Source organism: Strigops habroptila, chromosome Z (assembly GCF_004027225.2).
Source record: "Strigops habroptila isolate Jane chromosome Z, bStrHab1.2.pri, whole genome shotgun sequence".
Taxonomy (NCBI): Eukaryota; Metazoa; Chordata; class Aves; order Psittaciformes; family Psittacidae; genus Strigops; species Strigops habroptila.
The window spans coordinates 98,202,907-98,227,200 of NC_044302.2; the positions used below are offsets into that span (position 1 = coordinate 98,202,907).

Sequence of the window (24,294 nt, forward strand, 5' to 3'; positions counted from 1 at the left end):
TGTCCCTACAGGCCCTTGTCCAAAGCCCATCTCCAGCTTTCTTGTAGCCCCTTTAGGGAGTGAAGCTGCTCTAAGGTCTCCCCTTAAGGAGCCTTCTCTTCTCCAGGCTGAATAAGCCCAGCTCTTTCAGCCTGTCTCCAGAGCAGAGCTGCTCCAGCCCTCGCATCATCTCCATGGCCTCCTCTGGACTTGCTCCAACAACTCCACATCCATCTTGTGCTGTTGCCCCAGAGCTGGACAAGGACTGCGGGGGGTCTCCCCAGAGTGCAGCAGCAGGGGAGAATCCCCTCCCTTAACCTGCTGCTTACACTGCTGGACATGGAGGGTTTCACATGGCTGGGTCATGGGGAGCTTTTGTCAACCAATACCCTCAAGTCCTCCTCAGAGCCCCTTGGTGAGAAGGTGGTGGGTAGTTTCCAGTGGAGTTGTTCCTGTTGCCTACTGAGTCCTCATTAGGTCATGACAGACCAGTGTGAGGAGTTCTTTCTTCTTCATCAGTGCTTAGGACATGCAAAGATTGTGGTATCCATGGTTGGCAATCCGGTGGATGCTGAGAGCAGTCGGCACCTCTTACTACTGGTCAAAAAAGGATCAAGGGTTTAGTGTCAAGAACAGCCCAATAGCAGCTGTTCTTACTGTTAATCTTACTGTTACTAAATCTTCCATAATTTCAATGCAGTGTGACTTTGCCTTTAGTATATTGATACCAATTATTTTTCAGTAATACACCTACTGGAATATTTATACTATATTCTCATATATATATATTTATATATATAATTTTAGTTATCTATAAAAAATTATATATATAATTATATATATAAAAATATAGATTTTTATACTACTAGCTTCCTAATTAAAGTAAAAAAAAAAAAGAATAATATTAGTGGCTTGTGGATGAGAAAATAACTTCAGGTCAGGATTTGGTTGGCTTGTAGCTGCTCTCCAGCCTTTGGGCATGTCACCTGGACTCTCTTCCTTAGTGCCCAGACAATAAAACGGGTATGCTACTGCCGTACACCAGGAAGATAGTGGCTTAAAGCAAAGACACAGTACTGGTGTTGAATTCAAGTATTTGAAGCTTTAAATTACATGTGGGTTTCGTTCATTTCCTGAGGCAAAGATGTGTAAAAAGGTCTGATCATAAAATACTTGGAAACTGTAGAGTCATTTAGTATCTCTTAACTCATCTTTGTTAAATGGCTGTCATAAATCCATACCACTTGTAGTTCAGTGACATGAGTTCTTAGATAGCTGTAAGAGATGGGGAGATGCTGTATAGTTGCTGTGTGAGGTGCAGAAGTGCCACAAGACAGCCTGGGCAGTTGTAGCATCGTTAGGGAGGCAGCACTGTTAGTGGGAAGGAATGTTACACAGGCCTTGACAAAACAGCTCTTACCTGCTGAGAGCATCTCTCCTCCTGATGTCAAGGACTGAGCAATTCTGGAGTGCTGTTTTGCTCTCCCTTCTTCCTGGCCTGTTGCTGCTGTCTATTGTGTAAGATGCTCTCCATGCTGTCCTTCTGGACCCTGACTGATCTCATTCAGCCACTAACCCAATGATAAGGTGCACAGCTTTCCTCTGGGAAGTCGAATTACAAAAGGACTTGATGGGTGTGAACTGGCCCAGCAGGTAGGCACTTCTACCTTTGCACAGTGGCAGTGGACTGCAGGATGGTCTTACAGCCTCCTGAAATGCTGCCTGTGTGTCCCATGGCACTCATTCCTCCTTCAAGACTTCTAAATAACGGCAAGGGCAAGGTACATTTGTCCCTGCCTTTGATTTTTGTGGGAGACAGCACAAGCCCTTCTCCAATGAATACTGCAGTATTGCATCAAAGTTACATTGCAGTTGGAGCTGTTAGCAAATAATGCAAATAAATGAGTAAATTAGCAAAGTTTGATTGCTTTTGGGGTATTTCAGGTAAGTGTTCTTAATAGAAAGAAAACCTGTGCTCTGAATATCAGAATTAATTTGTTACTGTTATGCTCAAGCAATTTAAAATGTGGCTTTTCTGTGAGCATTACCTTATTGACTGTGGTAGAAAAATAGACAACATTTCTAGAGAAAAGGTCTGTTTAGATAGAATGGCACAGAATATATTTCTTCTGAGTAACAGAAATGGAAAGGTAAAGTGGGAAAATGTTAACATTTTAGAGAAAGGTGGTACATCCATATGACTGTCCTCAGTAAGGTGATCTTGTGCAAGCTAATCTATGGCAGAGAGAAAAAGAAATGGAACATGGCTATTCTAGCATTGATTTCTGCCACCAGTTTTGTTGAAAGAATAATGAAAAATCTGACAGTCACTTAAATTTTTAGGAACAGGTATTGATAAAAATATGCCTTCTCAAGTTTTTAGAGTAAAGAGCGTTTTAGACTTTAAATCACTGCGGACTTGAGAAAAATGCTTTGACTATGAGAAAGAAATGAGTTTTAGGAAGCCAAGTGCAGCCAAGCCTGTCTGCCTTTATCTGTATGATAATGAATTTATTTTTATGAGGACTGTGGTGTTTTCCTTCTTTTTGTGTGTGTGATTCCAGTGCAGCTGGTGAATGTTTCAAGAAGCCTGTGTGCAGGCTTGTAATATAACCCATAGCTGGTAGTTACCTTCCATTTGAAAGAGGCAGAGTATGTGCTTTAAGCATTATGAAGCAAAAACCCGTATTTAAATGTTAAGTCTTGCTGCTTCTTTACAGTGAAAAATGTTGCTTTTCACAGTTGCAAAGGATTCTATGCAAACTTTTGTCTTAACATATACACCTGTAATTCCTGGGTAATTTGTATATGCACCCTGTTGAGCACTTGGTAGGAGCAGCCTATTTATATCCTTCATTTGTTTATGCAAAACCAGTTGAAACACAGCATTAGTTTAATCCTTTCTTCTTTTGTTTCGCACTGCAATGCTCTTACCATGTGGCTCCTATTCTTTAGGATTGCGACCAGGGCTGATTTATGAATCATCTGATAAAGAGCCAGCTCCACTCCCAGAAATGTGCCTTAGGTAGAATTGTATGCCAGTGAATCAGCTTCAGGGCAGCATTTTCAAAGAACACTATATAAATTACACAGTATCCGTGTGGGGGAGGCTTAGTGTTATGAAAAATCTGCTCTGGAGCATCGTGCACACACATCCACACAGAGCTGAGTCAACTGTCTTTGGTCTGAATTGAGTGCTGGTCACACTCATGTTGTTTTAAGTGCATGTGTATGTGTGATGCTTATAAGAAAATAGAAAAGAACGTGTGGTATCTTGGGGAGGAAATGAATGAGTTCAGAAGGCATTGGTACGTCTGTGTTTGTCTGGATGCAGATTAGTCTTTTATGATAGAGATCTAATTATTTGGATTGATGAGTTTCTAGTTACTTAGGCGTTGTGTGGTTGGGCGTATGTGTTGTTCATGTTAGAATGTCTCTGGTGAGTTTTCTGAATTAAGCGTGTTGGCTTTTAATGGAAAGGAAGGCAGCTGGAGTAGGGACAAAGCATGGCCAACACGCAGATGCACCTACAAAGGTTTTTGGTGAAGTGTTGGAAGTGGAGACAGTCATTCATGTCTTCGGAGCTATGTGTCTCTCTGTCAGAAGAGGACATAACTTCCAAAAGGACAGCCTTCCAGTATTTGCAGGGGGCCGACACAGATACTGAGGAGGGACTCTTCATCAGGGACTGTAGGACAAGGGGTGATGGGTTCAAAATTAAACAGGGGAAGTTCAGGTTGGATATAAGGAAGAAGTTCTTTACTGTGAGGGTGGTGAGGCGGTGGCACAGGGTGCCCAGAGAAGCTGTGGCTGCCCCATCCCTGGCACTGTTCAAGGTCAGGTTGGATGGGGCTTGGATCAATGTGCTCTAGTGGAAGGTGTCCCTGCCCATGGCAGGTGATTGGGACTGGATGATCTTAAGGTCCTTTCCAACTCAAACCATTCTATGATTCTATGATTCTGTGATAACTTTGGTCTTTGCCAAAGGTTTCTCCTGTATTATGAAGTAGACTTGTGCATTATGGCCAACTCTTCAGTACCAAGGTCATGTGTTGGTTTAGTCCTTTCCCAACCCACCATCCTTAGACACAGTCTGTCAAGTGCATGATTCAGAGTTCTTGATGAGCTTGTCTGAGTGTATTTTTTTAAAAAGTCTGTTGTTTTACGTAATTTTATTAGCCTCAGTTGTATACATTTGTCATTACCTCTCTCACACCTCTTGATTTATTTCATCATCAGTTATGTTGGGTATATGTGAGGTAATGTAATCACTGGGGATGGAAATAATTGTTTATGTAAATGTGTGCCACTCTAGTCTTTAGTTCCATATAAATACCAAAACACATTTAAATTTAGATGAAAATTCTGACACTGTGACACTGGAGCTGTAAAGTGCCGTAGATGCTCTGGAAGGAACTCAATTCTGAACAAGTAACTCCTATGCGGCACTGCAGTTTTAACTTCTCAGTCACAAAACCTGAAAGAACATATTTGATGTTATTTTCTGCAAAAATGTAGCTACAGTGTCTCATTTTTTCAAATTACAGCTTACGAACACGTGGCTAATGGTGTGAGGAGGTAGGCTGCTCTAACCTCAAACTGTTTTCTTTCAGTGCTAACTAAAATGGCATTAAATGACAATGTTCTGCTCTTTTTTTTTTCTTTTTTTTTAAACAATTGCTAGAACTGGCATAGGAGGGTGATAAGGTGCTAAGCAGGGGAAAGAAGTGGTCTGTTGGACTCTGAATAAGAGGAAATATGTCAGTAATGAACTAAAGTGACTTCTAACAGCAAGCTGCTATGAAAAGCTGAGTACTATTGATGTGAGAATCTGTCATATACAGAGTTGCTGAGAAAAAGAGCTGGTTTGCTTCGTATAAGCTAGGCATTCTTTATCAGTCCAATAACACCTAAAATGAGAGTGTACACTTAAGGTTAGGGTGTCAGGGTGTTAATAATAAGTATTTCAGGCCTTATCATTTGTTTCGGTGAAACTCATTTGCTTCTGACATTGCAGGATGTACAATTATAAAGAAGAACATTGACTGAGAGCAAACCAAACAAAAGTATGAAGGATGTATGAGTGCCAGTTACTGATTGGTAAAGGGCATGAATGCCATCTTCAGTATAACTCTTTTGTGCAGTAGTATATATTCCTTAATAACATACATTACATGATAGCTGTTCTTTTGGAAGCTGCTAACACCGCTGTTTGAATTTAGCTTTTTGCGTTTTAATCATTTTTTATCTTCAATAATCTCTTCTCAGAGCAAAGAATGCTGTGAAAGAAACACTCAGTACCCTCTCCTGTGTTTAGTTGGAACCTGTGAGCTCAAGGTGTGATGAGACCAAACAGCAGCTAGTTTTTAACCAGATTTGTTTTTTTCTGAAGGGATGGTTTGTGCTTGCCCTTTCTTCACTCCTGCCTGCCAGAGTGGTTTTGTTTTCTGCTGGCTTAGTGAAGTGAATCTACCCACGAGAGGATGAGCCAGTTCTGTTGCAAATGAGGGAAATAAGACTCTGCGGTCAGGACTGGGTGGTAAAAGAGTAGGGGGTAAAACTCATTCCTGTTATTGGCAGCATTCTTTTAGACTGGCTGAGCCACTCTGCTGATCTGACCTTCAAAATCCTTCTGGATTGTTTCACTGAAGTGCACGTTTCATAGTTTACAAATTGTTTGCCTATACAAATGAGTCCACGATGTGAAAATACTTCTCAGGTAATGGAACAGATAGATATTTAATGGTTTATCTGTACTGGTGTGTTCTGTGTGCATCTGGAAAATAAAATAATTTCTGTTGGAAAATTCTAGCACAGAAGTTTTTACAGAATTGCTTTTTAAAATCACCAGTGCAGTATCTGTGCATCAGAAAAAGGAGAATGACATTTCTGAGCAATGTCTCATTAAGTATCCCGTCTGTGTCTGTAAGCATCACAATTTATTTTTCAGTGCTATGTTCTCATTTAAGTAAAAAAAATGGTCTTTCTCTAGCATCACCTTGAGATTACGTTTTCTAGCGCTATTACTAGAAAAGTGAGTGGCAAGAAAGGAATGGGAGTTTTTCAGTATATTCTCTTCCTCTTTCTGATCTATAAATTTCCCAAATAGAACTAAAGAAATATATTTTCATTCTTTGAGACAAAGCTTTCCTTGGCATACACATTTTCCCCTGAACTGTCTTGTGTTCTTCCCTGCAGCAAAGTCTGTTTGAGTCATGATAGACTTTTTTTCCACTGAGATGAATATGAAGTTCTTTTATATATATATATATTAACACTTGAATTATTGACATTTAAGTAGCCAATTTAAGGGACCTGGAAAGCACAAATGTCATCAGAGCAAGTATTTTTTTCATACGCACTGAAATGCACGTCAATGTTGACCAGATAAACTTCTGTGAAGTTATTAGTCCCTGTGCTGCCTTTCTTACTGAAAATGTAATTCACTGATCATTGCGTGAGGGTTCAAACCAGTGTGGTTTGACTAGTTAAATCACAGGATCACAGCCTGGTTTGGGTTGGAAGGGACCTTAAAGCTAATCCAGTTCCAACCTCCTGCCACAGGCAGGGACACCTTCCACTTGGCAACTAAGTAGAGATCCTATTCATAAGAAAGAAATGTCCTCAAGTCATTGTAATTAGACTGTCATCAAGGTGGCAACACATAGATGAAAATATTTTTCTCTGGCTGATAGGCCAGAGAGATGGAAAGGCAAGTACAGGTGTCCTTATAGTCCCTTTGGGAGCAGTGAGGTAGATGATATTCCCAAGTAGGACGTTTGTGAAGAAAGAGTCTTTAGTTCACTTTGGCTGTCCTTCAGCTTTGTGTCAAGCTCTGTTCTTTGTGTTCCCTAGGCTAAAAGGATGAATAGTGCAGCAGCTATTCTGCAGTTATTAGTATGAATGTTTAAGTACATTTCTTTTGGCCAGGCTAATATCTCCTGGTATGTGTTTGAGCAACCAAATGTTTCCTTGCATGTACATTTCAAAACTCGTATTTCTTTTCAAAGTGCAAGACCAGCGCAAAGCTGCGAGTTTCACGAGCAGGTACAATACATACCCTGCTGTGTATAACTCTTGGCCATTCATTCAGTCATCAAACCTGTGTTTTACTTACCTGTATAGTAGGAAAATGATTTGATAATGTAGATTTGTGGATGAAAAATATGTAGAAATACTGATTTTATTACAGCATTGGGATGCAGGTATGTCTCAGAACATGTATATTCATCATTTGGGTTTGTTCCTGCTGTGCCGTGGCCTTGGAAATAAACTGGTTATTATGTGATGTTTATTGCCTAGATTAAATTACCTTATCCAGAAATTCTTTTAAGCTGCTTTCAAGAGAGTTATACTCAGCGCAAGTATGAGCAAATATTTTTCTTTAAATGTTCCTATATTTTATAGTATGTATTTGATCCTATTTTTGTGAAGTAAAATGCTGGGTTTACTGTTTGTTTGGGTTGGTTATTTTTCCCCTCCCCTCCCCTTTAGCAGACTTAGGGTTGTCATCTCTATCTTTCTTGTGTTGTCTGGTATTAACTAAGCTTTCTTTCCTTAACTGCTGTTTTCTCTCCCATAAATATTTTCAGAATTCCCTTGCCCCGTACAGCATTTCATTCATTAGCCTGAAGGAGGCACGAACTCTATTTTAGTATTCTTTGAAAATGAAGTTTTAAAAGTGGGTTAGGGCAGAGAGGACGACACTGAACTTTTCACAGCACCTTTTAGAAGCAGGGAGGTAGCCTTATTCCATACTGCAGATGGAGGGGAAGCAGCATGCAATTACGTACATACAGTTACAGGCAGTTTGGGATGGATCTGGAAAATGGAGAAGGATTGTCAGAGTACAAAAGAATCTTTCTCTGAACCATTGATGCTTTCTCAGGCTGCTCAAGTACTAATTGCCCTGGTCTGCAGAAGACAGTAGATTAAATCTAACTGCTGCTTTTTCTTGTCTACAATTTTTTTTAAGTGCCATAAATTTATCATTTACTGTACTTCTAGACCCAAGAACGATTTGTTCCGTACCATTCATTTGTAAGCAAATGTGGTAATGAAAGGTCTTTATTCTGTGTTAAATTCTAAGGGAAAATGTAGGTGGAAGGCAAAGTGTGATTAACAAAGCTAAAATGATAGCTATTGATCTCTAAAACAAAAGTTCCCTGAAGTTGCTGCAGGTGATTGTGGGTTGGTAATGTGCAAGTTACCAGTCAGATATATAACTTGGGTTTTGCATTTACAATGAAGCAATGCAATTTATTGAATAATAACTTGAAGTACAATCTAAGATACTGGTGTAGGTGGACACTGTTTCTTGCTTGCAGCCCATACTATTTGATGCTGCTTTCCTGGCAGATTTGAGGGAAACTAGGTCAGCCTGTAGGTTCTCATGTAACCAGGACTTGTATGGGAGACACTCAAGGAGCACTTGAATATTAGATACTCTTCCAAAGTCTCTGTGTGACTCAACAGCATGATGATTGTGTACTGACAGCAAATCTGTGTAACACATAGCTAACGCTTCTGAAGACATTGCCTGTAGGTGTCATAAACCCCGTGTCTCTGACAGTTTAGTGTCCGTTCACGGCCCTTGTTGTAAATATGTCTTTAGTATATAAGATCTACTGGCAGAGCAGTTCGACTGGGAGAGGAAGTGTTTGTAGTCTTGCTGTGTAATGTGCAGCAGCTGCTTGGTTTCTGCTAGAGTGACCCGATTTCTCCTGTAGCATGTTAGCACTTTAAATTTGCAAATTACCATAAAACTGTTGTAATTTTATAAGGGTGAGGTCCTGTCAACGGAAAGCAGTTTTCTCATAGATACAGAAACTGAACTATAGTTTGGTCTGTTGAGGTAGATGACTACCAAGTCTGGGAATTTTCAGGCTGGCATTGTTCATAAGGGCTACAATCACAGAATCATAGAATAGTTAGGGTTGGAAGAGACCTTAAGATGATCTAGTTCCAACCCCCCTGCCATGGGCAGGGACACGTAGCACTAAACCATGTTGCCCAAGGCTCTGTCCAACCTGGCCTTGAACATTGCCAGGAATGGAGCATTCACAGCTTCCTTGAGCAACCCATTCCAGTGCCTCACCACCCTCACAGTCAAGAAGTTCTTCCTTATATCTAATCTAAACTTCCCCTGTTTAAGTTTGAACCCATTACCCCTTGTCTCACCACTACAGTCCCTAATAAAGAATCCCTCCGCAGCATCCTTATAGGCCCCCTTCAGATACTGGAAGCTGCTATGTGGTCCCCACGCAGCCTTCTCTTCTCTAAGCTGAACAGCCCCAACTTCCTCAGCCTGTCTTCATATGGGAGGTGCTCTAGCCCAGTTACCATCCTCATGGCCCTCCTCTGTACTTGCTCCAACAGCTCCATGTCCTTTTTATGTTGAGGACACCAGAACTGTACACAATACTCCAAGTGAGGTCTCACAAGAGCAGAGTAGAGGGGCAGGATCACCTCCTTCGACCTGCTGGTCACAGTTTTTTTGATGCAGCCCAGGATATGGTTGGCTTTCTGGACTGTGAGCGCACACTGCTGGCTCATCTTAAGTTTCTCATCAACCAACACCCCCAAGTCCTTCTCCACAGGGCTGCTCTGAATCTCTTCTCCGCCCAACCTGTAGCTGTGCCTGGGATTGCCCCGACCGAGGTGTAGGACCTTACACTTGGCTTGGTTAAACTTCATACGGTTGGCATCGGCCCACCTCACAAGCGTGTCAAGGTCCCTCTGGATGGCATCCCTTCCCTCCAGCCTATCAACCAAACCACACGGCTTGGTGTCGTCGGCAAACTTGCTGAGGGCGCACTCAATCCCACTGTCCATGTCGCCGACAAAGATGTTGAACAGGACCGGTCCCAACACCGATCCCTGAGGGACACCACTCGTTACTGCTTTCCAACTGGACATTGAGCCGTTTACCACAACTCTTTGCATGCAGCCATCAAGCCAGTTCTTCATCCACTGAGTGGTCCATCTATCAAATTGATGTCTCTCCAATTTAGAGACAAGGATGTCATGCGGGACAGTGTCGAATGCTTTGCACAAGTCCAGGTAGATGATGTCAACTGCTCTGCCCCTGTCCATCAGTTCCGTAGCCCCATCATAGAAGGCCACCAAATTGGTAAAACAGGATTTCCTCTTAGTGAAGCCATGTTGGCTGTCACCAGCCACCTCATTGTTTTTCATGTGCTTAGCACGCTTTCCAGGAGAATCTGCTCCAAGATTTTACCAGGCACAGAGGTGAGACTGACTGGTCTGTAGTTCCCTGGGTCTTCCACCTTCCCCTTCTTGAAAATGGGGGTTATATTACCCTTCTTCCTGTCATCGGGAACTTCACCTGACTGCCATGATTTTTCAAATATGATGGACAGTGGTTTAGCAACTTCATTCGCCAGCTCCTTCAGGACCCGTGGATGGATTTCATCAGTTCCCATGGACTTGTGCACGTTCAGGTTCTTAAGATGGTTCTTAAGAACCTGATCCTCTCCTACAGTGGGCCTAAGGTCTTCATTCTCACAGTCCCTGCAGCTGCCTTCCAAGACTTGGGCGATGTGGTCAGAGCATTTGCCAGTGAAGACTGAGGCAAAGAAGTCATTAAGAACCTCAGCTTTCTCCAAATCCATGGTAGCCAGTTCTCCTGATAACTTCCCGAGAGGACTCACATTGTCCCTAGTCTGTCTTTTATTTGCTACGTACCTATAGAAGCTCTTCCTGTTACCTTTCACATCCCTTGCCAGATTTAATTGTAACTGGTCCCTAGCTTCCCGGACAACGTTCCTGTATTCTTCCCAGGCCACCTGTCCTCGCTTCCACTTTTTGTAAGCTTCTTTCTTCCCTCTAACTTTCCTCAGCAGCTCCTTATCCATCCATGGAGGTCTCCTGGCCCTCCTGCTGCATTTCCTTCTAGCATTTCCTTCTAGTTGGGGTGCAACACTCCTGAGCTTGTGGCAGGTGATCCTTGAATATCAATGTCTTGGGCCCCCCTGTCCTCTAGGGCTATATCCCATGGAACCTTACTAAGCAGGTTCCTGAAGAGGCCAAAGTCTACTCTCTTGAAGTCCAGGGCAGTGAGCTTGCTACATGCTCTTCTCACTGTCCTGAGGATCTTGAACTTGACCATCTCATGATCACTACAGCCAAGGCTGCCCTGGAGCGTCACATTTCCAACCAGTCCCTCCCTGTTGGTGAGCACGAGGTCGAGCATGGCACCTCTCCTTGTTGGTTCCTCCATTACTTGAAAGAGGACATTGTCTTCCACGCAATCGAGGAACCTCCTGGATTGCTTGTGCCGGGCCGTACCATCCCTCCAACAGATATCAGGATGGTTGATGTCCCCCATGAGGACAAGGCCCTGCGAGCATGAGGCCACTCCTATCTGTCTGTAGAGAGCTTCTCCATTGAAAAATATGTTCTAGTTAAAGAGGTTTGGCATCTGTTGCTTACAATACATTGATTTATGTTTTATAAAGTGAGAGTTTAGAAATATTTTTGTTATTTTTAGATCTGTTCTGATTATTCTAGTAAAGTGATTCCAGTACCGTCTTTCATGGATGTGTAAGAGGATGAGTCCACTAGGAAGAAGTAAATGAAGAAAACCAGTACAGTACTGATCTGAACTGTAATTGAAAGCCCTGAGTTGTTTAGGTAATACTGTAAAGAGCAGGACTGAGTGAGTTATTTGGGTAAATTACTCTTACTGTTGTGTTCTTGTGCAGGCTGCTGCATTGCTGAAGTTCATCTCCACTTCACCCAGTCTTCCAGACCATGTGCTCCATGCTTTGAGACCAGGAGGACCTTGGTGTTCTGACATGAAGATGGAGGCGGTGGGAAAAGCAGAAGAACTTGTTGATTCAGAAGTTCCACCAAAGACTTCTGAGAAGCAAGAAACTGCTCCTGATGAAGACGGACCTATAGAACTCGAGACACACACTCAGAAAGACAACGTATCCGCTGCAGCAGACTCTGCGGTGCTCTCCTCAATGCCTTGCTTACTTATGGAACTGAGGCGAGACTCCTCAGAGTCTCAGCTGGCATCTACAGAGAGCGATAAGCCAACGGGTGGTCGATTTTATGAGAGTGACTCTTCTAATCACTGCATGCTTTCCCCTTCTTCCAGTGGGCATTTGGCTGACTCAGATACATTGTCTTCCACAGAAGAGAATGAGCCCTGTCAGGCTGAAGCTGTTGTAGAGGAAGACGCTTCTGCAGCGTCTGGGGCTGCAGTTGGGAGGAAATCCAGGCGATCTAGGTCCGAAAGTGAAACTTCAACAATGGCTGCCAAGAAAAATCGACAGTCTAGTGATAAGCAGAATGGTCGAGTTACCAAGGTAAAAGGTCATCGAAGCCAAAAGCACAAAGAAAGAATCCGGCTCTTGAGACAGAAACGGGAGGCAGCTGCTCGCAAGAAGTACAACCTGCTGCAGGACAGCAGTACCAGTGATAGTGACCTGACGTGTGACTCGAGCACGAGCTCATCAGAGGATGATGAAGAGGTTTCAGGGAGCAGCAAGACAATCACTGCAGAGATACCAGGTAGAGGATGTTTTTTAAACTGAACTGTAACGCATCTGCCATCGTTTCTCAGCTGTCATGCTAAGCTAGATGAGTGACACTTGAGAAAAACCAGGAGAACTGCAGCTCTGTGTAAATTTGAAGACTGCAGTATATTAACAAGACATGGGCAAATTATAAAATCTGTTCTGAGGTTTCAGTGCACTTTTGCACTCCAGCAAAGCATAGGAATGGTAAATTGCAGGAAAGACTATCTTTGAATTCTGGAATTTTCAGATCTTTTCCTTTGTAAGCCTCTATGGACTCCTATCAGTGCTGTCAAATCCCTTTAGATGGTGATAATCTAGTAAATACATTCTTAAGATAAGTGGCCAGCTTTGCTTTAATATATTAAGACCACAGCTCAGCAGCTGTATTAGAAATAACATGGCACACCTCTTGCTGTGTCACAGTAAGGCCCTGTTCACTATTGCACTTGCCATTGCTTTCAGTTCTACATTTTAGTGCATGACAAACTTACTTACCCTTACTTTAAATTCTTGTAGATCACAGCTGGTCACTTATTTTAGGAGATAAACATGAGTTTGTTTATGCAGGTACCCAAGCTATATCCACCCCCAAATTTTTAACATTTGAGACAAAGCTGTTACTATTTTCCTTTGACATAGGATCATTAATGTCTGTAGAAAGTTTTATTTCTGACACATCCGTTTTAAGATTGGAGGCAGCAAGTTACAGGGGCCTTCTCATGACTCTGTTAGCAAAAGAAAGATGAATCCTTTTTTGTCTGCTGAGTCTGTTATTAGCTCAAGTGCCATGGACAGGAGCTTGTGTGAATTATTCTTGCAGCATATTATACCATAGAACCATATCATATGGCAATCAAAAATAAAATCACATAAAAAGAAACTTTTTGGCTTGCCAATTTTTACTGGGTTACATGCCTTTTTGCCACTTGTGCTAGAAGTTTTAAGGTTTTTTTGAGATAAATATCAGCTTACATAGGGCTAGAACATTTAAAAGAAAATGGCAATAATTAGTCGTAAGTTGCTGAATGAATGTTTGCTAGATGAATTATTTAAAATATTTGCAGCAGATTTTACAGATAACTGTGTTTTAACTGACTTGTTTATGGTGTATGGTTCTGGCACCATGAGAAGTGGCATTTTTCCCACATACTGCTAGGAAGCAGGTTGCACAAAGGAAGTTATTGTTTATTATTAGAAAGTCTGGGAAAGGCATAGTCCTCCTATAATTATTGTGTAGTAAACTTCTAATAGAGATCTAAATTGGTAAAAATAATTTTAGTAGTTAAACTTACAGCTTTCTTAGTTTTGTGCCTTTTTGTTTACTATATTTATACTTTGCTGTGTAATTAAAGCCTGGTTTGAAGCCTGTCAAACAAGACTTATTTCATTTAGTTTTGGGACAGGTTCCTCCCCAGCCCTTAAAAAACCCAAACCATACACAATAAATCCCCCAGGTTATATTATTTTTTTAAGTTATAGAAATACCTTGTGACCTGGAAAGGCACCACATGGTATTTTCAGATCTCCTTAGATTTTTGACTTCTATTGCATGGACCTGAAACCACTCTAGGGTGCTTTTTCAGTGTCACTAAGGCTCTTCTGTGTTTAGAGCTCTCGGTCTTAACCGTGAGATGCTTTCAGTGAAAAGGTGCCAGTGCACTAACAAACTTGTTTATTCAGTGGTGATGATACCAAGGCCCCAGTTTACCTGCAAAGCAAGATGTGGGAGTGCTTGATACCAAACTACATTTAAGATATTAAAACTTCTGAGCAGTCATTTCGGACTTAGGGGCAATGTGTACCTGCCGCGTTGCGGTTTTCCTTTAAATAGAACTGACTTTGGTTTGTGGGAAACAGTCTCCAAGTACAAGAGAAAAGTAGTCTCTGTAGAGATAAGGACAAGGTTGGCCAAAAATGCATCCTGTGCTACTTGTGGGTTAATGAAACGTTGTGGTCTTAACAGGTGCAGTAGAGCTGTTAGGCTGAGAAGGACTCTCAGTGCTCGGTCGCAGTGGTAGGTTCACATGCCATCTGTGATCCCTCTTCTTGGAACTGGCAAAGAGCTTAAGTTGAATTATCTTTTTTTTTTTTTTTTTTTTTACTTGGAAGCCACTTTAGTGCACTTAGCATTACACTGTGAATATCCTCAAAATTTAGGGAATGAGCATGTACTTAGAAAATAATACAGGATATCAAAAAGCATTACTGGAAATTCAGGCCGTGAGTGTACTCTGCAGACAGTCAGAAGCTAAACGGGTTATCTTGATGCTTGAACTTTAATGTTAAGAAACTAGAATGTGCCTGTCAGAGGGACATAAGCATGAAAAAACTTTTACCTTTACTTTTGGAAAAGGTCTGTATGCATTGATGCAGAGGAGTTTTACAGGTAGGCTGTGTTCCTCTTAGTCTTCCTGTATTTGGACATTTTGGTTGTAGTTTTGGTTGGTTATTGTTTCATTGCTGATTTTCAAATGTCTGTTGTCTGAATAATAGCTTTGCCAACAGAGATGCTCAAAAACTTTTAGTGACAGTTAATGTGGCCTTCATGTATGGAGGTTATGTCTGCATACTCTGGCTCTTAACTTTCTGTCGACTCACATAATGTTATAGAATCACAGAATCACAGAATCAGCTAGGTTGGAAAAGACCTTTAAGATCATCAAGTCCAACCTTTAACCCAGCACTGCCAAGGCCACCACTAAACCATGTCACTAAGGGCCTCATCTACACGGTTTTTGAACACTTCCAAGGACAGTGATTCCACCACTTCCCTGGGCAGCCTGTTCCAATGCCTGATCACCCTTTTCGTGAAGAAATTTTTCCTAATATCTAAACTCTCTTATGACTTAATCAGGCTCTCATTTGTAGCTTCATTAAGACCACATTCATTGCTGAAAGTGGCACAGACCACTCACAGGGGTTTCAAGGTATGGTGCGGAACACAACTGCACACATGGTCAGTTATAGGAGACAGTTGGCTTGTGTGTGGTCTGAAAATTAAAGTGCTGCATTTGAGAACACCATAATCGTTCCTGTTGTGTAACTAAGCCTCTTCCATTTTAATAGTGCAGTTATTTTTCTCAAATTATCCGCATCACTGGCTCTGAAATACGTTTGTCTAAATTAGTAAGGTAAGGGAAATGTCTAGTGAAATACATAACAGTGCCATGAAGTTGTGAACTGAGCTGTTTTGTAATAGAGTCAATTCTCCCTGCTGGACTCAAATGTGATGTGGATTAAAATACTGGCAGGCTTATCTGTCTTCTCAAGAAAGATTGAAGAGAAAAGAATTGAGGTCTTACTGGTGGTACTTCAAATACTGTGAGCTCAATAGGAGCTATGCACAATGTGTGTTACGTTTTTCTGAATGCATTATATGGTGTTAATTTACACCCGAAAATACAGGTTCAATCTAAACTTCATGGGTGCTACTGAGAATCTTTTCACTGACCTGAGCAGCCCTAATCTTGGTCTCATTAATTCAGGGAATGCCATGATTTTTGAATTATTGCAGATGAGGAGAAATTTCTTTTAATCATAGAATCATAGAATAGTAAGGGTTGGAAAGGACCTTAAGATCATCTAGTTCCAACCCCCCTGCCATGGGCAGAGACACCTTGCCCTAAAACACGTGGTCCAAGGCTCTGTCCAACCTGGCCTTGAACACCGCCAGGGATGGAGCATCCACAGCCTCCCTGGGCAACCCTTTCCAGTGCTTCACCACCCTCACTGTAAAGAACTTCTTCCTTATATCTAATCTAAACTTCCTCTGTTTAAGTTTGAAGCCATTACTCCTTGTCCTACCACTACAGTCCCTAAGGAAGAGTCCTTCCCCAGCATCCTTATAGGCCCCCTTCAGATACTGGAAGGCTGCTATGAGGTCTCCACGCAGCCTTCTCTTCTCCAGGCTGAACAGCCCCAACTCTCTCAGCCTGTCTTCACACAGGAGGTGCTCCAGCCCCCTTATCATCCTCGTGGCCCTCCTCTGGACTCGCTCCAACAGCTCCATGTCCTTTTTATGTTGAGGACACCAGAACTGTACGCAGTACTCCAAGTGAGGTCTCACAAGAGCAGAGTAGAGGGGGAGGATCACCTCCTTCAACCTGCTGGTCACGCTTCTTTTCATGCAGCCCAGGATACGGTTGGCTTTCTGGGCTGCGAGCACACACTGCCGGCTCATGTTAAGCTTCTCGTCAACCAACACCCCCAAGTCCTTCTCCACAGGGCTTCTCTGAATCTCTTCTTCACCCAACCTGTAGCTGTGCCTGGGATTGCCCCGACCCAGGTGTAGGACCTTACACTTGGCTTGATTAAACTTCATAAGGTTGGCATTGGCCCACCTCACAAGCGTGTCAAGGTCCCTCTGGATGGCATCCCTTCCCTCCAGCGTATCAACCAAACCACACAGCTTGGTGTCGTCGGCAAACTTGCTGAGGGCGCACTCAATCCCACTGTCCATGTCGCCGACAAAGATGTTGAACAGGACCGGTCCCAACACTGATCCCTGAGGGACAACACTCGTTACTGCTTTCCAACTGGACATCGAGCCATTTACCACAACTCTTTGCGTGCAGCCATCGAGACAGTTTTTTATCCACCGAGTGGTCCATCTATCAAATTGATGTCTCTCCAATTTAGAGACAAGGATGTCATGTGGGACAGCGTCGAATGCTTTGCACAAGTCCAGGTAGATGATGTCAACTGCTCTGCCCCTGTCCATCAGTTCCGTAGCCCCATCATAGAAGGCCACCAAATTGGTAAAACAGGATTTCCTCTTAGTGAAGCCATGTTGGCTGTCACCAACCACCTCATTGTTTTTCATGTGCTTAGCACGCTTTCCAGGAGAATCTGCTCCAAGATTTTGCCAGGCACAGAGGTGAGACTGACTGGTCTGTAGTTCCCCGGGTCTTCCACCTTCCCCTTCTTGAAAATGGGGGTTATATTACCCTTCTTCCTGTCATCGGGAACTTCACCTGACTGCCATGATTTTTCAAATATGATGGACAGTGGTTTAGCAACTTCATTCGCCAGCTCCTTCAGGACCCGTGGATGGATTTCATCAGGTCTCATGGACTTGTGCACGTTCAGGTTCTTAAGATGGTCTCGAACCTGATCCTCTCCTACAGTGGGCCTAAGGTCTTCATTCTCACAGTCCCTGCATTTGCTTTCCAAGACTTTCGTGGTGTGGTCAGGGCATTTGCTGGTGAAGATGGAGGCAAAGAAGTCATTAAGAACCTCAGCCTTCTCCAAATCCATGGTAGCCAGTTCTCCTGATAGCTTCTGGAGAGGGCCCACATTGTCCCTAGTCTGTCTTTTATTTGCTACGTATCTACAGAATTCTTTCCTGTTATCTTTTACATCCCTTGCCAAACTTAATTCTAGCTGGGCCTTAGCTTTCGTAACGTGGTCCCTAGCTTCCCGGGCAATGCTTCTATGTTTTTCCCAGGCCACCTGTCCTCGCTTCCACCTTCTATAAGCTTCTTTTTTCCCTCTAAGTTTCCTCAGCAGCTCCTTGTCCATCCATGGAGGTCTCCTGGCCCTCCTGCTGCACTTTCTTCTAGTCGGGATGCAACACTCTTGAGCACGTAGCAGGTGATCCTTGAATATCGACCAGCAATCTTGAGCCTCTCTCTTGGCATTAAGGATTTTACCTTTCTTAAAGAAACAGCAGATAGTGTTTATGTCATAAGAGGATGATCTTTGAAAAACATCTGTTAAGAGTGATTTGCATTAAGATACTCATTTGGAAATGTTGGTAGCATAATGAGATAGAGGAATCATTCACCATTGCTAATGAGAATGAAGATGTGGCATATTTTAAATTGTTACGTTGTCAGACTTCCTGAATTAACTAACTTTGGATTTGGTTATTTTTTAGATAGTACTTCAAAGATCCCATAAAGAGAGAGCATTGGGGTATGTATTAGGTGCTGTTTTGCAGGAGGTGTTGTTTTGAAAGATATGATTCTTGGATGCTGACGCCTTTGAGATTGCCAATTACTTCACCTTTTATCTTCACGTAACTTCAAAAACTATAGAGCTGTAAGTTTATATATAGCAAAGGAAACAATTAGATAAATGCTAGCATTTTTAATATAACAAAAATGCATTTTTAGGGTTGATTTTTCTTTCTGACCATGAAGGCCACCAGTAAAGAAAAGATTGAATAAGACTTTTTGTGAGAACTGCAAGGGAAGCATTTGAAACATTGATTTGCTGCTAGTGTAAATTCTAGATATACTATAAACGATGCCTTTTAAAAATAGTATTGCAGGGTGACATATATTTCAATGCATAGTTTATTTAAGTTTACGAATCAGTTTTGTCAGCTTTCATCATGCTAGTTCATTCGTGACTGAAAGCCGAGCTAGCAAGAATCACACATCACCATCAATAGTTTTTATTTAAATTGCAGTTTAAAGTTACTCAACATTACTTAAATGTGTCTGATCATAAGCCTGTGGAAATCAGAAAGGTTGCCATGTAGTTACTTGATCTTAGGATTACATCCCTGAATAAAGACAAAAAACCCCAGAATTGTGTTGGATGTTCAACTCTAGGAGTATATGAACAAAAGAAGTTGTTTTTTCAGGGAGGAAAAAGACATTTAATATAAAAAAAGAACCACATTTTAGGAAAAATATTAGCATTTTATTTAATTACTTTTAGTTAAAATGTAATTGGAGGAATGTAAATTAGTTGCTATAAAGCAATGTATTTTTGAGCAGAGGACCTGAATGCTGAATTTCTAGCCTGCCTGATAGGTAAACAGATGGGAGAGAAGACTTAAAAAGCAGGGGTTTAAAAATAGAATGTTTTTGACCCCCAACAGGTAGCATTGCTACTGCTTGGAAATGAGAGAATGATCCTGGGCTTTATTTAGCTGTTACCGAAGGAATTATATATACCTCATTTAAATAGCTCCTAAAAAGAATGTATTGTGTAAGTAATACTGTAATTTCATGTGCACACTGAAATCCCAATAAAGATTTAGTGCCTTATGTTTTTATTAGTAAATATTTGCTTAGGTTGTACAATGATATATCTCATTCTTAGGGTATTTTCTATTTGTCTGAAGCTAGAGGATCCCACAAGTTTCACGTTTACATATTAAATTGTCAGATTCTGCAGCTGCTTTGTGTAGTTTAATGTGGTGCTTGTCTTGTTTCGGAATTACCTTAGGAAACATTTATTTGTTTGGACAGCATGCACATATTGTTTATTACTCCTCAGACAGGTGCAGAGCCTATTTTTTTCTTGGGGTTTTATTGCTTCCTAGAGGATTCCTGAATGAACTCCAAACTTAAAAATATAGATACCACTGCCTTTTCTTACTGATATGTAGAGTAAGATAATGAGAGTGGCCTTCTTTCCTTGCTCCTAAAGTTCTTCCTGATAATCCCAAAGCCAGTCATTTCAGCCATCTTTTTGATGGATAGAAGGAAGGAGAACAATTTCCTTCCAACTATGCCCTGTCTGGTTTTCTGCCTTGCCTAGAGTTGATGCCAGAGATGCTACAAAGCCAGTGGCTCGTGTGATGAAGGGCATGCTTCTGGTTGGTGTGAGGTTGTGTCATGTGGGCATCACCCGTGTGATGTAGCTGTGTCCGTCAGACCTAGCAGAGGTTGCTTTCACCTTGTGTGCTAGGATGGCATTCATGTATCTTCTCATGTTCATACATGTCTCTGTTGTGTGTTCTCTTCATTGGTGTTCATTGCGTTCTCCAAAAGTGGACCAAGAGCTTTGGGCTTGGCTACTTTAGCTGCTGCAGTTGCTGTACCAGCCTTTATCTCTGTTGTGTACAATTTTGTCCGTGTTTAACAGTCCATTATAAAAGGGTTCAAGTATGTAAGTAAAGTAACACGTAATTATTCAGGTTTCTCAGTTAATCGTATTTGGATCTCAGCATAACAGAATTAAACATGTTACTGTGTAATGTTTTGACACTTTCAGTTGAATTCTAAACGGAAATTGCAATGGAATCGGACTAATTTGGTGTATTTGTAGGGAAAAAAAAGGCCTTTGTGACAGGATTTTCTGAGAATTCTAGGATAAAAATAATTTCGAAGCCAAAATTTCCATTATAACCTCAGTAAGTGTGAAAATGTGAATTATTTTTGACAGTAATACTGTCGGTTAATATTTGTTAATTCAACCCCCGTTGTCATATCCAAGGGACACAATTAGAAAAGTTGTTTTCCTGAGTTAACATGCATTAATAAACAGTTTTATGTTCTTACTTAATGATGTCTTATCAAATGGCCTCAATGTCTTTAAAGCTGGCTTCAGTCGTGCTGGGGGATCTGGAGGAGCGACCAGGGAAATTCCAGGATTGCTTGACAGGGGCACCGTGTGGGATAGGAACTGCATAGGCAATGTCCTGGAAGAGGCCATGAACTGCTTTGCCGAGATGCAGAGGCAGACAGAGGAGAAATTTCGCATGTGGATAGAAAAGCTAACCCGTCTTGACACGGATGAAGAAAGCAAGCAACAACTGGAGCCCAGGGAACCTAAAATTCAACTAGTTGGCCAAAGAATCCCCCCTACCACACAGTCAGGGGCTTTCCTACAGATGTCTGATAGCCAAGCACTTCCACAGCAGTCATTCAATTCTTATGTGGGCTATCAAAATGTTGATGATATGATAGAGTTTCCAGCGACTTTTAATAACAATTTTTCACCAATCTTTTCAGAGAACGGGAATATTGCAGAGCCTGATCTTAATCAATCATAAACTTAAAAAATTCTGATCTTTGCAATCTTGATGTTACTTTGGATTATGCTTAAAACAAGGTTTGCTTTTCTCTTCATATATGTTTGTTTTGATTTTTCTCTTTGGGGTTTTATTACCATGGTATAATTGCTTTTTAATTTGTAGAGAATATATATGTAGTTTAAAAAAACCCAGGTATACCCACGTGCATGTGCCAGCATGCACATATGAACATACTTTAAAGTATGAGGGGAACCAGCCTAAGTTTCATGACCAAACTTGGGAAAATATAACTTAGAATCCCTGTTAGCTACCCCAAAATGTTTGCTACAGTAGGAGCATTCAGAGTATTCATCCAGATGCTCTTTTTGCATGTTAAAACATTCATATAAGGAAATAAGTTTTATATTTAAAGATGTAAAGTACCCTAGAGAACAGACTAGGTACAGACCTATAACATTTCCTGAACTATCTGTTTACTCCCAAGTTTTGCAGCTTGAAAATGTCACACATTAGTTCTTTCTTCTTCCTCTTTTTAGCAGAAGTAATAAATAAGGTTACCCTAAAGATTTAACTATATATAACAAATGTGCACAACTGATTTGCTTTTTTTTTCTGGTCTCCCATTTAGTAGGTCATCTTCTGTCCAGAGTTTTTATTAATGTCACTACTGTGTTGCACATGGCACATTTAGGGAAGCAGCTGTCTTATACTGTGTGCACAAGTATGCACGTGTATATGTGTATATATATATGTGTATGTGTGTTCAGTTTGGGTGGAAGTCATCTCCTCTAATTTTAGGTGTCTAGTTGGCTCTAGTTAGGTGGATCTCCTGAGACAATGGGAAGAGGTAAGCACCTAGAGAGGATACCTCCTGGCAGTGTCTTCCTCTTCCATTAGTTGTCTAAACCTCCCGTATGAACAGTTTAGGATAGATAACTTCTGGCTGAAGTTTGGTGAGATGAATCACATCCAACTACATGTGCATGCATGACCTGTGCACACAAGGCACTGCTGCTTCCTTCTGTATATATGATTGAGCTGCATCCTTCATGCTGGAATAAAAATAGTCATGTCAGTCCTAAAATAAACAGCCACCAGTGGATGGATTGAGCCTTGGCATAGGAATTTAAACGAAGGCTTGACAGCTGTGTTAGTAAACACTGGTGGTCTGAAGGGATGGGTTGCTGGTCTGGGTCAGACAGCACGAGCTTCTTCTGAACCACATTCAAATGCCACTGAAATTATTTCTTACTTGTGATGGGGAGTGCCAGAACGTTAGTTTCATTTAAGTAATACAATAATGTGCTATTGTGTGGATTTTTTTTATACTTACAGTTACTCTAAATGGAAAGGCTTGAAACTGTGATGTTTAAAGTAGGATTAATTTAAACTATATATTAGAAATCTCTATTTAATTCTTACTATTATCAGTACACGCAGAGATTTTTTGGTCACCTCTCTACTAAGGCCTTTCTTCATGTGAAGTAACTTCTCTGTAGCTACCAAAAATGTATATTTATCATCAGTTAGAACTTGCTAAAAGTTTCTAATGCAAATTAAGTCAAAGTTCTAATAATGGAAATTGAAAGTCTGCATAGACATAGTTTAAGTAGAGAGAATACTTTAGCTCTGTTATTTTGCCTTTTAAACCACAGTCACTTTTCGTCCCCTCTAATTATTTTAGTGTAATTCTTTTTCTTCCTGTTGGAAGTAACCACTGTATCTTCTGTAGGTCTGATCTTTTTTTTTTTTTCCCCTCCCTCCCCGAAGTCAGTGGGAGTTTTTCCATCAATTTATATGGGGTTTTGGATCAAACCTGTAACAGGAACTTAAGAAATACTTTTTGTTATCAGTATAATACTAACACTGGTGTTTTAACATTGTTCTTGGCCCAGACTTACTTTTTTTTTTTTTTAAGTATGTGATGCCTTCTTGGAAAAAAAATGTGGTTAGAGAATTGTTTTATTTTCAGAGTAACTGTTTGAAAGACTATCCAGGAGATAGCTTTTAAGTACTGGAATAAATTCTTTGCAGATCACCTTCATGCATAATTTTGACACAAAAGATTTTGATGTGAACTTTTAAGAAAACTCCCTCATCTGAAATTGTGAGCATTTCAGGTAGAAGTTAAATGAGTTATTTTACGTTTGTTTGTAATTCAATAACCTTGTCCTCGTCCATTTAAAATTTAAGAACCTTCAGGGAAGATTATTTGCTGATATTGAAAAAAATCATATCCTTCTGGTGTTCATAGGTTTTTTTATATATATATATACACACACACATATGCTTTATGCAGATAATAAGAGCAGTGTATTTTAAAGCACGATGATTTTACAAGTCTTCCCATGCATGCAGAAGCAGTTTTTTGCAGTGACTGGTTTCTTTTTTAATGTGTAAGAGTCACTTAACTCAATACGTCTGTAAGCATGCCCTTAACCTTTTTTATAAAACAGTATATATGGAGCAATCAGGTATTTCAGAAACAAATTGTGTCAGGAGATTAGCTGAACTTGCCTCTCAGATTGAAACACCTTTGTGTAGGGGTCTCGTAAATGGGTAATAATTTTGTTAGGGATGTAGCCAGTGAAAATTCTGCCAATCTTCAATGTCTTGGTTAGGTAATCTGAAAAAAAAAAAATTGAAATAATTCAGTGTATTAATAGATAAAAATTTGGATTTTGTTACTGCAGGCAAAAATTTAAAACTTTCAAACATTTTTATCCATTACTGTTAATTGTTGTTTTCAATTGCAAGCAGCTGTGAATGTGAAAGAACAAGCGGATTAGAGCAGTTGAGCATGCAGACTTTAAAGCTGTACTTTTTCTAGGGTAAAATTACTCCAGTTACCCAGAAGACTGAGGGAATAGTTAGTTTTAGATATAATTTTAACTTAATTTCCCCACAAAAGCTACCTAGTGTGAAGAACACCCGTGCAAGACCATTGGTTGTAAATTGTTTTGTAAATGTTAGATATGATTTAGTTGAGTCACTCTTTTCACTTGCCTCAAAACTGGAGCCAGATCTTCAGCTGTCATACATCAGCTC

The 24,294-nt window shown here is 40.9% G+C and overlaps 1 protein-coding gene across 5 annotated transcripts in view; it reads left to right on the forward strand.

Moving 5' to 3' along the window:
* The window catches only part of CZH18orf25 (chromosome Z C18orf25 homolog), a 61,557-nt gene that overhangs the window by 14,611 nt on the left and 22,652 nt on the right, over positions 1–24,294 (forward strand). For 2 of the 5 annotated variants that reach the window (XM_030469786.1, XM_030469784.1), the window contains exons 2-3: positions 11,706–12,522; positions 20,810–22,034. In XM_030469786.1, the coding sequence (XP_030325646.1) occupies positions 11,799–12,522; positions 20,810–21,264 (1,179 nt within the window). In that variant the 5' untranslated portion in view covers positions 11,706–11,798 and the 3' untranslated portion in view covers positions 21,265–22,034. The other 3 variants (XM_030469785.1, XM_030469783.1, XR_003989082.1) reach the window with 2 other exon arrangements.